This window comes from Malus sylvestris, chromosome 8, assembly GCF_916048215.2.
Source record: "Malus sylvestris chromosome 8, drMalSylv7.2, whole genome shotgun sequence".
Classification (NCBI taxonomy): Eukaryota; Viridiplantae; Streptophyta; class Magnoliopsida; order Rosales; family Rosaceae; genus Malus; species Malus sylvestris.
Window position 1 is genome coordinate 1,325,433 of NC_062267.1, and position 14,975 is coordinate 1,340,407.

Here is a 14,975-nt window from a genome sequence, read left to right on the forward strand (position 1 = left end):
TTTGTGTTTCTCCCAGTCCCATCTACCATGTTCATCAAAAATTACATCTCTAGACAACAAGACCTTTTGAGTTAAGGGATTCAGTACTCTATACCCCTTTTCACAGGTTCCATATCCAATGAAAACACCCATGACACTTGTTTCTTCTAATTTGTGTCTTAGATTCCCTGGAATAAGAGAATAGCAAACTGAACCAAACACCTTCAAATGTTTAACCCCAGGTTTTCTTCCACTGAATTTCTCAAAAGGTGTAGTATTCTTCACTGCTTTTGTAGGACTCCTGTTAAGCAAATACACAGATGTGTTTACTGCTTCACACCAGAGATTGTTTGGAAGTCCTTTCTCAAAGATCATGCACTTTGCCATCTCCACAATCGTCCTGTTTTTCCTTTCTGCTACTCCATTCTGCTGTGGAGAGTATGCAATTGTGAGCTGTCTTTCTATCCCCAAATCTTCACAAAATTTTCCAAACTCATTTGAGTTGAACTCACCTCCCCTATCTGTTCTTAGCTTCTTTACATGATATCCACTTTGAAGCTCAACCATGGCTTTAAATTTCTTAAACACATAGAAGGCCTCTGATTTGTTTCTCAAGAAATATACCCAGCACATTCTTGAAAAATCATCTATGAAAGTAATGAAATATCGATTGCCACTCAAACTTGATGTTTGCATAGGACCACACACATCCGAGTGTATTAGTTCAAGAGGTTCCTTTGCTCTCCACATTGATTCTTTGGGAAATGGTTCCCTGTGATTTTTCCCCAGTGCACAACTTTGACATACAGTTTCACTGTCTTGGATTTCAGGCAGCCCCAAAACCATTTCTTGACTCTGTAACAGTTTGAGACTTCTGAAATTTAGATGACCGAACCTCTTGTGCCAAATTCTAACACACTCCTGCACATTTGTCCTCAATGCAAGCTCCTTGTTTGTGTTGAGGATTAAGGGAAAACATCTATTTCCTCTCTGTTTCACACTGACCACCAGGTTTTGTAAGGATCTATCATCGAACACATCCACTTTATAATCTCCAAATAACAGAAAATAACCATGCTCAGTCATTTGTCCCACACTTAACAAATTTTCTGTAAGACCAGGTACAAGCATAACTTCTTTTATATATCTTCGACCTTTTACAGTTTCAATGATCAGTGTTCCCTTCCCTTCAACTTCAACCAAAACTCCAGTGCCAACTTGGACTTTTGCTTTCACTTTCCTGTCAATATCAACAAGTAGATCTTCTCTGGATGTCATATGATTACTACATCCACTATCTATATACCATTCATCACTTATCTTCCTTACTTCTACAGAATGATTTGCATAAAACAAGTTTCCAGTTTCTTCAACCTGATTAGCAAAGTTCACATGCTGCACAGTCTTGTTCATATTACAATACCTTGCAATATGCCCAATTTTGTTACACTTGTGACACTTAACTTTGTTTTTAACCCAACACTCTCCATAGTGAAGTTTATCACAAAACTTGCACTTATCTCCAGTATTGTTTGCCTCATTTTTCACAGTGAATCCACCCTTATTGCTCCAATCACCCTTGTTACTCCATTGTTTCTCTTTTGGCTTAAAATTCTTGTGATATTTGTTACTGTTTGGCTGACCATTGAACTTATTTGACCTCGGGACAAACTTCAAACTAGCAAATGCTTTCTCCATACTACTCTCTCCATGTCTATCCAACCGTTGTTCATAACCTTTCAAGATAGCTACAACATCCTGTGCATCTATGGTGTCTAAATCCTTAGTATTCTCTATCACTGCTGCAATACTATCATAGGACTTAGGTAAACTGATTAACAATTTCTGAACAACCCTTTGATTACTCAGATCTTCACCATAACTCTTCATTTGATTAATCAGATCAAACAACTTAGCAATATACACAGAAAGAGATTCACTATCATTCATGCGAGTATATTCAAAATCTCGCCTAAGACCTTGAAGTTTCACAGATCTTACTTGTTTATCACCAACGAACTCTTGTTTCAGAATGTCCCACGCAGCCTTCGCACTTTCCTGAGTTGCAATCCTCGGGAAAATTTGGTCTGAAACTGCACCTTGAATAATACCCAGTGCTCGAGCATCCTTAACTACATTCTCACGCAGCAGCTTCCTCTCCGCCTCTGTGAGTTCCTCTTCCTTCGCCGGAGCTCTGTACCCACTCTCAACCATATTCCACAGTTCATACGAGCGAAAGATGGTCTTCATTTTGATTTGCCAGAAATCAAAATTCTCACCATTGAAAATTGGTGCCCGGAGTTCTCCTCCTCCAGATCCTGCCATATTAGATACTCGAATCACCGCAATAAGCTTTTGCTGTGAATCCGAGACCCACTCGTAGAAACAACGCCCAGAAATCTAGATCGAACTCGGCTCTGAGGCCATGTTGGAATCCAGCAATATACAACTAATATAACTAAGTCTAACAGGATTTGAGAGAAAGATTGTAAGATTTAGAAGATGAAATCAGAGAGAGAGAGCACACACAGAGCATAGCCTTTCAACTTCTATCATTGTATTGCATTATGGGCATAACAACCCGAAGAGACATATATCTGATGACAAAGATGAGAGAGAGAGAGAATCATAACCTCAATTCAATCTCAACCAACCATCACAACCTATCTTAAGATCAAGACACTTGTCAAATGATAAGCCCTATGAGACTTAATCAACACATCACAATTTTACACAATAGCTCAGCCTATGAGCTGAGACATGACACACATAACAATCTTGTAATGTTTACAAATCAGTACAACAACTTACATACTAACAGTTTATGTACCAAAAAGAAACGATGGCGCATGATTTCAAATTTCACAAGCTCAGAAATAATGCAGCCATCTAATTCGAGAGGACTAACTCGTGTCGCACGCGTTAGTAGTAATCGCTAATTAGGTAATAAATTGTTGTTTATAAACACCTACTCTCTGAAATATTGCAGCGACAAAATCGAAACCTGTTAGTTCAACTTCGACATCCGAGAAACACCTCTAATGTTCAGAGGCTGGAGTTGTAAAACATCTAGTACTACAAATTTACAAACTCTTATCTAAGTTACCATGTAATGATCCAAACTATACAGCAAAAAGAAACAAAATACAAAAGAAAATTGAAGGTTCAACTTGCAAATACCAAAATTTTGCAAGTAATATATTATCCAATAGTGCCTGATAAGTTTTATTTCTTGATGTCAATTATTATTCCTAAGTTTCGTTAAAGAATTGGTTTTAAAAGAGCCTCATTACTTTATTTTCCCAATTTCAGCCAATATGCACACTTGGGAGGGTTTTGAAGATAAATTGACTTTTCGCAGGAATTTTTTTGTGCAAGGCCAACTGCAAGAGAGAGCTAAGCGATTGAGAATCATTGTGCTCAAATTTCATAATTTCATACGAAGCCAAATGTTCCACTAAGACATGCCGCGGAAGTTGATTGATTGCCGTAAGGATTGTGTACTTGCGCGAATGAAGATTTGAAAACTTTCCCAATTTTTCCTAGTTAATGTGCCATACCTGGAAAGCTAACAAAAAGAGTTACTAGTTATCTATTTTTGTTGAAATTTTCTAGAAGATGGAACGATCCCAAATCAAGCCTGCAAGTCAGATTACGTGTTTCCCAAGCTAAGAATATGATTCTTTCCTAGATTGTGTTCTTTTTGTTTAGGTCTTTGTTTCATTTTAGGAGAGTTTTTATTGTACTTTTTAGAGTTAGAATTGGGTTGTTTTAATATAAATAAGGTGCCTTATGCTCTCTTTACATTCCCACCATACACATACAATTTTTGTTTGACGGAGAAGAAGAGCTTGAGATGTGCATCACCATGGATTTCGAGTTCTATCTTCCTTTTATTTTTATCTCTAGTTGTAACTTAGCACTTTTACCTAATATGATGATCTAGTCTTCCTACTTTGTCTCTCTTTCGATTTCCAATTTTAGTTTTAAATAACACATCCATCGTTTACCTTTTGATTCATTTTGGTTAGTTTACCTTTTAATCACCGTCAATCCATCGTTCGTTTTTAAATTAAGCTTGTTTACTAATCGGTTAAATCGGCTTTTAAGGCAATTTCTATGAGATCAATCTTGTATATACCCTTGCTTTACTACTTTTGATTTTGTGCCCTAGTAGCGTTTGATTTATCTATTTTGTAAGTAGGCAAAAGTTCAAAGTAAATTAAATACAACTTTATTCATCAGTTTAAACACAAACTTTACAATTTCGGTAAAAAAGAAACAAACTACAAAAGAAATTGAAAGTACAACTTGCAAATTGTGATCGAAATTACATCTGACAAGTTAGCACTCTTTGCTAGCTTGATCTGTGTATATGAACATTTTCTTTTTCAACTGATAACCATTCATGTTTCTTCGTTTTGGAAATGAAATGTACCTTCAAGGTTCTCAGTAAATATGAACAAAGATGCCCTCGCTTGGAATTTGCTGATGAACCACATACAAAATGTAATATCCGGAAGGCGCAAGATTTACCGAAGGCGGTGTCGTCACGTGAGCTTGATACGTTGTTGGCCCTACCTTTTGTACGTTCTCTGCACCAAGAACCAGCAGCCTTTGATTCATGGAGAACGAATGTGTGCTAAAAGGCGGCGCCACCATCGTCACCGACACTGAATTCATTGCTAGTGTCCCCGTAAGCGAGAACTGAACGGTCAATTTTCTTCCGTAATGGATTTTGGCTTTTTTTAGGGGATTGATGATTGTAGGACGCAAATCCGCATACTTGGCGTCGAGATACTCAGGACTAAATGCCTCCAATCTAAATTCGGTTGGAAAAAGCACGTTGCTGCCAAATTGGTACTTATCGTGGGGGTTACTACCTCCAACGATCACTCTACCATCGCGTACCAATAATGCTGAGGAATGGTACATTCGCGGTATGGTGGTGGGGTTTTGTTGTTCGAACCTTGACCCAACTGCATTATCTGGTCGGTACACAACTGGGTTGAGAACAGGATTACGCCCGATTTCCCAACCTGCAACCCCAGACGATGCACCGTTGATGAGTAAAACAGTGCTGTCTGGGAGCAATAACATGTCACCCATGACTCTAGCTTGAGGCATAGTTTCAACAATCCACTGTGGATTAGGGTCGGTTATTTTGATCCGAGCACATGTGCTTAGAGCATCCACAAAAGTACCCTTATTAGCCTGGACAAAAGACCCTTTTGGAGCTCCACCACAAACCAAAACCTCAGCCTCAACAGACGGAGCCGTCAAGTCTTTTAACGGCAGCAACACGGCTGAACCCGTGCTAGGGTAACACCTCGGGTCGCCGCCGGGTATTTGCGGGTAGGTTTTAACGACGACGTTCTTCACGTAATCCAACAAAATAGCTCGATTGTTAGCGAAAATAAATAAGTTGCCATCAGGGTTGAGAAAAACAAAAGGGTATAGATTGTTTTCTTGGCCGGCGTCATTGGTCTGCGAAAGGAACGGTAAGCTGTAGACATTGCTTGTAGAGTCGGTCTTCGGATAAAATTCATAGTTGTATTGCCCCCGGCCGCCGACGATAATCTCGCGTCCGTCGGGCAGAACATGATTGGTGGCGTACCAACGGCGAACGGCCAAGCCGTCCACAACATCCGTCCAATCACAACCCGTGCAGGGTTGGAAAACTCTAACGCGGCGTTCTCCACTATTGAAGCCACCGGCTTGGATTAAGTTTCCGTTGGGGGGCCATGGAGCCGGAGGAGCACCAGACGTCGGATAAGACTGTAAGGGGGCGGAAGGCTTTGGTCTGGAGGAGGAACTCGGCAGAGTGGGCGGTGCAGTCATTGTTGACGCAATTACCGTTTGGCAAGGACAAGTTGGATGTGCCGAAGTCTGTGCGGTCGAACAGGACGATGCGGTCATTTTTTAAGAGCTGCATGTGCATGGCAGAAACGCCAATGGTTGCCAACACTTGCCAATTGCCACCGGCAGCGTGGGCCGTCCGAGAGAACCCATGAAATATTATTAACAACAGAAATGAAGGAATGAGACTGGTAAATGGCTTCATTCTTTCTTTCTTTCTTTCTTGGATTTTGCTTACTTAAATTGTGCTATAGCTGTGATTAATAAGCTATAGCTCTGTGGTTCTGTCTGTCTCAAGTCTCGACCTGGCCCTCCTTAAATACTAGGGTTTTCGAGCTACCCACATGTTAATTTCGTCCTAATTAATTAACTAAATGAATACACACACACACACTATATATATATACCAGAACGACATTAGGTTCCTATCATGAAAATTGATATAAATCGGAAGGGCCTCTTGATCGTGCAATAAACTAATTAATAAGTGAGGGAGTGCACCTCTAATCAACAAGTATATGTCATTAATTAGCACTATATTGAGTTGTATTATTTTCGATGATGGATAAGTAAGATGAATGAAACTTGGTATATATCTAATCCAGTATTTTATTCAAGAGTAAGTTAAGATTTTTTAAATTCGACTCTCGTGGTATAATAACGAGTTTGATGCTAAATTATAGCTTTGCCCATTAATTGTTGATATTACAGTATTCTCTTAAGTCTCTTGACATTTGGTCTAATATTAATTGTAAAATCTTGCGAGGTTCCAATTCCTTTATGGTTGAGGTAGTTAACAGAACATGATTGATAATGACATCTTACATTCCATTAATATAGCGCCCTGTTCTGGTCATACCTTGCTCCCCAACCCTGAATCATTGAGGTATTTTCCTAGATGTTTCAGTGTAATTAGGTATTGTACCATACATTATAAGTTGTAATTTGGCTTCTCAAATTATCGATCAGGGATTCTCAACAATATGGCATGAATTATTCCTCAAAACACTATGACATGATCTGATAAATTGAAGGTAGATAATGAGGGTACTACTTGTTAATATTACAACCATTAATTAATTTGTTCGATACGTATGAATAGATTGAACCTAGGTCCCAGTTAGTAGCTCAACTATCATCTATCGTATTTTAAAACCTTGTTTGCAATAAATGAAGTCATGATCTTTTAAGGTTTATTATATTGACACCCCACATATTGTCGAATAAACTTTACATCCTTAATACACCCCGCATTTGTTTTTTCAATTAAAAATTATCTTAGTACACCTCACATATTTTCCCATAATACTCTCACATCCCATATTTTCAACATACAACTTACATTTTCTACATACAACCCCATACCCTATACACCCTACATTCTCTATACATCCCACGTATACACGGTCATGCTGAGAAAGTTCATCTACAGTTATGCTTTTCTTATAACCATCGGGATATTGTGGCAGTGGCACCAAAACTTAACGCTTTACATCACTAAACATCTAAGAGCATTAAATGTCTAGCAAACTGATGAATATTATTTGATAAGAATGATACATACCTTAAGATCAAAATTATTTAAAATTGTTGATTAGTACCGGTAGTTCCAAGATTCAGGAAGAGAAAGGGATAATTATACACCCCAAAATCAAAATTATTTGAAATGTTGATTAGTAGCAGTAGTGAAAAGATCAAAATTATTTAAAATTGTTGATTAGTAGCAGTATTGGCAAAATCATACACCTCAAAATCATTAAATGTCAAGCAAACTGATAATTTTAATACTTTTATAAAGTTTAATGATATAGTAAAAGGGAAAAGGATTGGGTAAGGAGGGATGGGCATATACGAAAGTGAAGTGAAGGTTTCGGAGGTGGGGGTGTGTTAGATAATGAAGAGGCAACATTCAGAAAAAGAAAGAGAAGACTCAAGGCTCAGTTCAGCAGGGTTGTCGACACACAGTAAAAGCAAGCTTGAATAATTATTTTATGTGAAGTTTTAATGTGAAGCTTCTGAAACATTAATTTTGTATTCCATTCGTCCAAAAAAAAAAAAATCTCAATCAATATGTTCGTAGTTTTGTCGGTTAGGATTTTTTTTGCAACAATGGAGGGTGGAGAGGTTTTGATTGTTGAAGAAGATAAATAATACGTTAAAAGTGATTTTGCGTGTATTTTGGAAATTTCGTTTTTTATTTAAAACCTAATAAGGTCGAAATTGTCATTGCATAGGAGTGTGCAAAAGCCATTTAATATTAAATTTTAACTTAGTGTGCATTCAACATTATGTAGGGTGCTAATTAAAAAAACATCTTTTAATTCTATATTTGTTATTAAGTGAGATATTCCTTAGTGTACTTGGATAATTATGTATACGGTTGATGGGGCTCATTCAAAATGTCTTTGATACGGTTGGTTTAGACAGATACATTCTTCAACTAAATTTATAATGTATTTCTGATCTTGTTCTTGCAATGATTGGTAAATTGATCAACTCAAATTGTCGGGCCGTGGAAAATAGAAAAAATACAGCACGTCTTACTCAACAATTTACACCATGCGTATTCGTATATGTATTATATATATATATATATTGTTGACATGCGATATTCCTTAATTAGTTCTATATATTTTTATGTTTTGGTCCAAAAATATTATTAGTGAAAGTTTCCTCACATATATATACTCGTTCTTGTGGTCAACATTTGTTTATTTTTATTGTTTGCCAATCATATTTTCTTGTTTGTGTTCGTAGTATTCGAAAGGACTAAAAATTTATTTTGGATGGAGTTGCTTACAAAGAAGCTAAAAATGCTTTTTGACAACTGCTAATGATTATGATTATGATATTTACGTTTTGACAAAAAAGCTTTAAAGTGTTTATGAATCATAATATAAGTGCTTAACCCTTAATTAATTTTCATGTAAACAATATTATATGAGTTTAAATCTTCAACGCTCATTTTATATGTGGCCTCTCTATGAATTTTATCACTTATTGACACGTATTAAGTTTATAACAACATAGTTAAAGATGGTTTAGTTTATAGATACATGTCAATCAACGATAGAGACTAAGCCACATACAAAATAAATGCAGAAAGTTTGAACTCGTGTGAAATTATCCATACAAATTAAATTAAGCTCTTATTCCATGAACCTGCAAAAAGAATGTTTAGCAGCCATGCGTGCTGCCTGCCAAGCTAACCACCAAACTGTGCGAGTCAAATCTTTCATATATTCATGAACCTATAGTAAGCATCAGAGGCCATAATCACCCATGCATTTTGCTTTACCAGCAGGAGACAAAACCAAACCATTGCCGTTGGAGGGACCAAAAATATATAAATTCAATTACACATATTTTTCTGGTGAGAGATAGAGGTCCAGAAAATACCCTAAAACGTTTGCAACTTATATATTTTTCAACATTGCTTGGTAACCATGACCATAGACATCCAACCTTCTCACAGCTCAGCTTCAGCATTTTCACTATATATATTACATATTGTTTAAATTTTTAATAAATTTCATGATTATAAAAATAAGTCAACAGTAATTCTTATTGTTTTGGCGTCCACCCTTTGGGAGGCAAGAAGACTTACAGAGGCATTTGAGCATCTCCTAGCCCCCATCGTGCGATTCACCAGCATCAAGAATCAAAACCAGGACATGCCGTGTAAAATATGGGTCTGGTATTCATCTCCAACCGCTGTGCCATCTTTTGGTGGTTCATTAATTCTTATTGTTTAGTTTTCCTCTTCTGTTTGGTTCCACTTTGGTTTCGCTTTGAATATTGTTGCTTAATTAAGAAGAGGGATTATAAGGTTTGTTAAATTAATTAATAGAACCGTAGTTAGGAAGGTCGGCACTCAGTTGATTATCAGATAAGGGAAACAGATTCCAAACGTCTTATCCTTTGCTGCTTCTACAAGGATCACGACGACGTGTTCATGTGATATTTCTCAGAGTGGCTGTTTCTTTTTTTTTTTTTTTTTTTTTTTTTGAGGAATATTGGCTGTTTCTAAGAGGCCTATTATATAACGAATGTGAACTCAAATACTTGGAAACAACGACCAAGTGCCAACTTATTGTGAAGAAACATTTTTCTTTTGAGGGAAAGAAAGGATGAGAGTCAAACTTTCACAATTCAATTGTATAATCAAGTAATAATGTAATTTAAATACATTATTACTGATCGCACGATGCACGATGAACGGTCACGATCACGGGATTCCCGAGATCCTCAGGGAAAGGATCCAGGGAGGATCCCCAGGAAAAGGATCCGGGGAGGATCATTTTCCTTAGGGAGTCATAGTGTTAAATGTCTTAAGTTCTTACTAGAAACTGATTGCGCGAAGCGGGAAAAAAAATTCAGTTTATTTATTGAGGCATTTCGTTGAACACTTAGTGGACTTGTTGTCGTCAGCTGAACTATGTTGTGCACATGTCAACAAATATCTATTTATGCTGAAGCAATTTGATGAATGCATTTGAGAAAATTTGTTAAATGCTCTCAACGCAACATGTCTAGATATGCTTAGCAGACATTACATCAAACACTTGATGGGCACAAATTGAACTCATACTGAACATTCGAAGGATTCTCATAAGACCTTCACATGTAATGTTTCCCGAACTCAGGGTGGTCCTAGGACCACCTTGGTGCCAATATACATCCGCCTTTGAGCGTCAGTTTTATATCTCATTAGATTTTTATTCATTATCTACATTAGATCTTCTTCAATTTAATCACATTCAAAATATAAACAAGTCTTGCTCAAATTTTGGCACAGTAACACTTGCTTGAAGTGCAAAACAACCAAATATATACAAGGCATTGACGAAAACTCGACGTTACAAGTGATTTTTATAATAGCATCTTCAATGTAACTTAATCCTTCATGCTAATTCTGTTTGTTTTTCAATTAGTGTGCTTACATGGTGTGCCAATAGACTATATAACTTTTTCAGTAGAAACGATATTTTACACTAATCTACACTAATCAAGAAGAGGAGAATTTGAACTCACGACCTCAGTACAAATAGATCGTATCGTTTTAAGTTTGAGGAGGGTAGAGTTCCCATAGCGCCACCGTCGTATCTTCTGATGCAGATGCCATTAGCTTACAATCACCGGAATAAGAAACCGCATTACACTGCAAAAATAAGCAAATACGTATAATCAGGCCCTCGGTAGTGATGAGTATAGCATCAAAGCAAGAAAGCGTTGTTGTTTGAAAACAGGATCATACCGTTGCATGGTGATACTTCAATATCGCCAAAGCATTTCCCTTACGATAGTTATACACCCTCACTCTGCCATCAAGAGGAAATGAAAAAAGGGCAAAAAGACATAAGAATGCAGATCGGCTTATATACTAGATGAAAAAAGGGCAAAAAGACATAAGAACGCAACGATAGTTATAACGAAAAGCTCATGATACTGTTCACTTTAAGGAAAACTAAGAATATTTCCTTTACGATAGTTATACACCCTCACTCTGCCATCAAGAGGTGAAACAAAAAAAGGGCAAAAAGACATAAGAATGCAGTACACTTCAAATCTCAAAATGAAAGTTATGTTCCAAACCTGTGGTCCCAACCAGCTGTTGCAAAAATTTTACCGTCAGGTCGAATGGAAGTGCTTGAAATTCCAGGTTGTTCCAAAACAATTTCTTTCTTGATCACGCACGTACCCTAGGTTGGACAGCACAACATTACGGCAAAAGAGATATAAAATATCGCTTAAATTTCGCTTAGAGTAGTACTACGAACTTACAAACATGACTATTACCATTGAAGGATCCAAACCATACAGCACAACTTTCTCATCAGCGGCTCCTGAGATACCACCATTGCATGACCCATCAACGCATAGAGTTAGAACTGCAGACAAGGTACATGAAAAACATGGCTTATTTCAAAAGGAAAAATGAGAATGGGTAATAAAAACGCACGGGGGTTCTTTGGATTCTAGGTCTCTCACCTGGCTCTGAATGAAACTTGACAGTGGTCATTGGAACCCCCGGATTTCTAATATCCCACCAAAGCATGGAACCATCCTCATAACTGTACAATGTAGAACAAAGAAACAAAATGAGAATAGACATATCAAAATGATGAAAATAACAAATTTTGACCTCACGTTTCAATTCCAGAAACCAAATGCAGAATGATCCTTCTTCGGTGATTATAACATGTATGAAAATGGGTGCATGCTCACACTGTATAAACAAATTTTAAGACCTGTTATACACACATCTTAATCCGGCATCCCCGAAGTTAGAAAGGGTAGGATAACTCATGTATGACACATACATCTCATTCTCACATTGCATGTCAACAACTCACAAACCAGGTTATCAAATTCTTCTGACCCCAAAATATTTGCTCAATTTAGTGAATGCACCACATACACCCTGAAGAGATCTAAGATTACTACAGACAACTAGTCAAGAAACTCATGACATATGACTTCTGAACAACCTTTCCTAAGAACATTGGTTTGAAAGAAAATGATGAAAAACAAATTTGAGCAGTTTTTTAACACAGTCTGACAACAGACAAACAGAACAAACAAAAGAGATTCTACTACAAGTAGCTGAAGACTAAGAAGCCAAACATCATTAAAACCGCAGAGTCGCAGACACACACGGATGATCTACATTTTCATCAAAATTTTAATCAGGTACTCATTTTCATAAAACATAGATAATGAGAAGTGAAAAAGAATATACCCAACCAAGACATTTAAGAATCCCTGTGATTCAGAAGGTGAGAATGCTTGAATTGCCATGCATATTCCTGACAATAATTAAAGCCATTTGACATAAACTAGATGAAAACGATAAGAAACTATGGACAGAAAAGTGATGGCCCAAAAACGTCGGCTATAAACTGAAACACAATCAAATCCAGAAACTAGTAAGCCAAAGGTTGAATGAATTAGAAAGGGACCGCTCTCCTTGGAAGGAATACCCGAGGAGCCACCAGAGCAGCTTTGAGGCAACCGTGCAAACCTTTCTGCAGTACTAAGATCCCAAATCTCAACCTTTGCAAACCAACCACATGAAGGTAGTGAGTAATCGAGACTCCAAAAATGAACATCAATCCAGACATAATCAAGGTTAGATACAGACCTCAGAAGTCTGCTCCCCTGCTACAGCGACATATTTAGATCCTTCATCTTGAGTATTTTCTGTTTTCAAAAACTGTCTATCAACATTCTTGTTTCTGAACTTTCACAGAGCAATAAAGAGCAAAACAAATTTCAAATACAGAAGAGACCACTATTCAAAATCCAATTAATAGATAAATCTAAAGTCTAAGCCTTCATCTCCTAAGAGAAAGTAGCTAAAGTGCAGAGACAATATTCCTGACCAGAATACAGTTTCAAATTTCAACAAACCTTCAAAGGCGCTGGGCTGCTCAGGCAGATCCCCTTCACCGTTGTCTCTACTGTCGTCCAAAGTATCTTCATCGGTAGTCCCCTTCACCCTTCTCTCCTCTCCATCACAAAACCTAACCCCGTCCATCCGTGTAGAGCAAGATTGAGGCCTCTTCACCAAGGAAAGTTTACAAAAGTGGTAAGAATTTGTCTTGATTGTAACAGATGGAACCCTGCCAAGGCGATATTGAGGTTCCAAAGTAATGAGGCACATGCCATGATCAAAAATAAAAAATGAAGCAGTGTACAACGGAAACCGAATAACTACAGGCTACATTCATGAGAACTAGCTGAGAACCTGGATAGACCTCCATCTTCAATATCCCAACACTTAACCGTTCCATCCCTACCCTGGCTACACAAACATTTATATATATATATATATATATATATATATATATCTGACAAGCAAATAAGAGTAGAAAAAATGAAAAGAAAACCACCTGATAACTCTTTTGGCAGTACAAGCAACAGAAGCAATACCATGTGCTGCATTATGCACCCTGAAAATTGCAAATAAAATTTGTCTTTTTCATTCCAAAAACAAAAAAGATATCAACTTTCTGATCATAAAAAATGGAAAATTGGTATTTGAACTACCCTGCTGAGGATACAGTTCGATGCTGGATAGTATCCCAAATCCGCAACTCGCCGTCTGATGAACTAGAACGAAAAAAAGAAAAAGAAAAAAGAAGCGAGTTTGGTCAAAATTTATAATCTTTGAGGAAAATTAACAAAAGGGTAGCTTGCATAAGTGTTGAATCGTACCCGGTGAACAGGAGAGGTCGGTAAGGATGAAAAGAAAGGTCCATGACGGAGGCACGGTGGCTTCTCAGCACCGCCACTGGGTCGGGCGGCTGTCTCTGCTGGCTGCTCATCGGAATTGCTTTCCCAAGTTAGCAACTTGGCGCAGTAGCCACCTCGCTCGGTGGAGAAGCTGACTGCCGAGGAGTGAGGAGTGAAAACGTAAGCACAGTGGCTGTCTCTCCTCCGCAGCCGAACCAGTAAAAATGGACCCTTTGAATTTAGGGCCGTTAAATTTTGACTGATTGGATTCAGGCCCAATCGAAAGAGATGCCCAAGGTCGATTTAAAAAGAGCCCATGAACTGAATTCTGGCCCAATAAGAAAGGGACTGGTTATGAACATTTTTTAAAGTACAACAATACTATCAAAAATGCTTGTATAATGTGTTTTTTTCCCATTCCAAAATGACAATTTACTAAACATAAGGGCCATTTTAATATTTTTCAAAAACTTTGAAAATTTACGTACTTTTTTTTTTGTTTGGTGGAATTTTTTCTAAAATCATAATTAAGTGCCAAAGGCATTTTCTCTAACCACAACGAGTGATTCAATGATCAGAAACGAATATTAGTATTTTGTACAACATGTATTATGTTCAATTTATGATGCATGTGTATCACATAACTAAAGAGAGACTGCCTATGTCTTTCAGGCTCTCAAAAAAAAAAAAACCTTCCGTGGCAACCGATCTCCAATTCAAAAGAAAGGCATTCTCCCCTTTTTATTATTATTATTTTTTAGTATATATATATTTTTACATTAAGTGATGGAGTTCGGCTAAACCACACAATAAACAATCTAATTTGGTATCGAATTCACAATCTACGAGATTTGAACCTAAAACTTCTTACTTATAAATGAAGAAAAATATCATCAAAT

General features: G+C 37.3%; 1 protein-coding gene and 1 pseudogene across 7 annotated transcripts; both read right to left on the bottom strand.

Moving 5' to 3' along the window:
• Nucleotides 1–4,197: 4,197 nt before the first annotated feature.
• On the bottom strand, nt 4,198–6,111 carry LOC126633527 (aldehyde oxidase GLOX1-like; annotated as a pseudogene).
• A 4,569-nt stretch (nt 6,112–10,680) lies between these two features.
• Nucleotides 10,681–14,276, bottom strand: LOC126633529 (protein DECREASED SIZE EXCLUSION LIMIT 1-like). 7 transcript variants are annotated; one of them, XM_050304153.1, is made up of 13 exons: nt 14,059–14,276; nt 13,891–13,953; nt 13,734–13,793; nt 13,589–13,645; nt 13,252–13,463; nt 12,983–13,041; nt 12,801–12,894; nt 12,581–12,647; nt 11,830–11,912; nt 11,638–11,684; nt 11,434–11,540; nt 11,096–11,159; nt 10,681–10,999 (listed from the first exon to the last, which is right to left on the bottom strand). In XM_050304153.1, exons 1-13 carry the CDS (start codon nt 14,166–14,168, stop codon nt 10,901–10,903), a joined length of 1,122 nt encoding a protein of 373 aa, XP_050160110.1. In that variant the 5' UTR covers nt 14,169–14,276; the 3' UTR covers nt 10,681–10,900. The 7 variants fall into 7 exon arrangements, with proteins under 7 accessions (XP_050160110.1, XP_050160109.1, XP_050160108.1 ...); XM_050304152.1 differs by having other exon boundaries at nt 11,638–11,729; nt 12,822–12,894; nt 14,059–14,275; XM_050304151.1 differs by having other exon boundaries at nt 11,638–11,729; nt 14,059–14,275.
• Nucleotides 14,277–14,975: the final 699 nt, after the last annotated feature.

What these genes read in the sequence shown, in the direction of transcription:
- LOC126633529 (XM_050304151.1), bottom strand. Translation starts at nt 14,168, where the DNA reads ATGAGCAGCCAGCAGAGACAGCCGCCCGACCCAGTGGCGGTGCTGAGA. An exon ending in GCAGCCCAGCGCCTTTGAAG is followed by an intron (nt 13,042 to 13,251) that starts GTTTGTTGAAAT and finishes TTTTGAAAACAG; the next exon opens with AAAATACTCAAGATGAAGGA. An exon ending in TGAAGTATCACCATGCAACG is followed by an intron (nt 11,000 to 11,095) that starts GTATGATCCTGT and finishes TTATTTTTGCAG; the next exon opens with TGTAATGCGGTTTCTTATTC.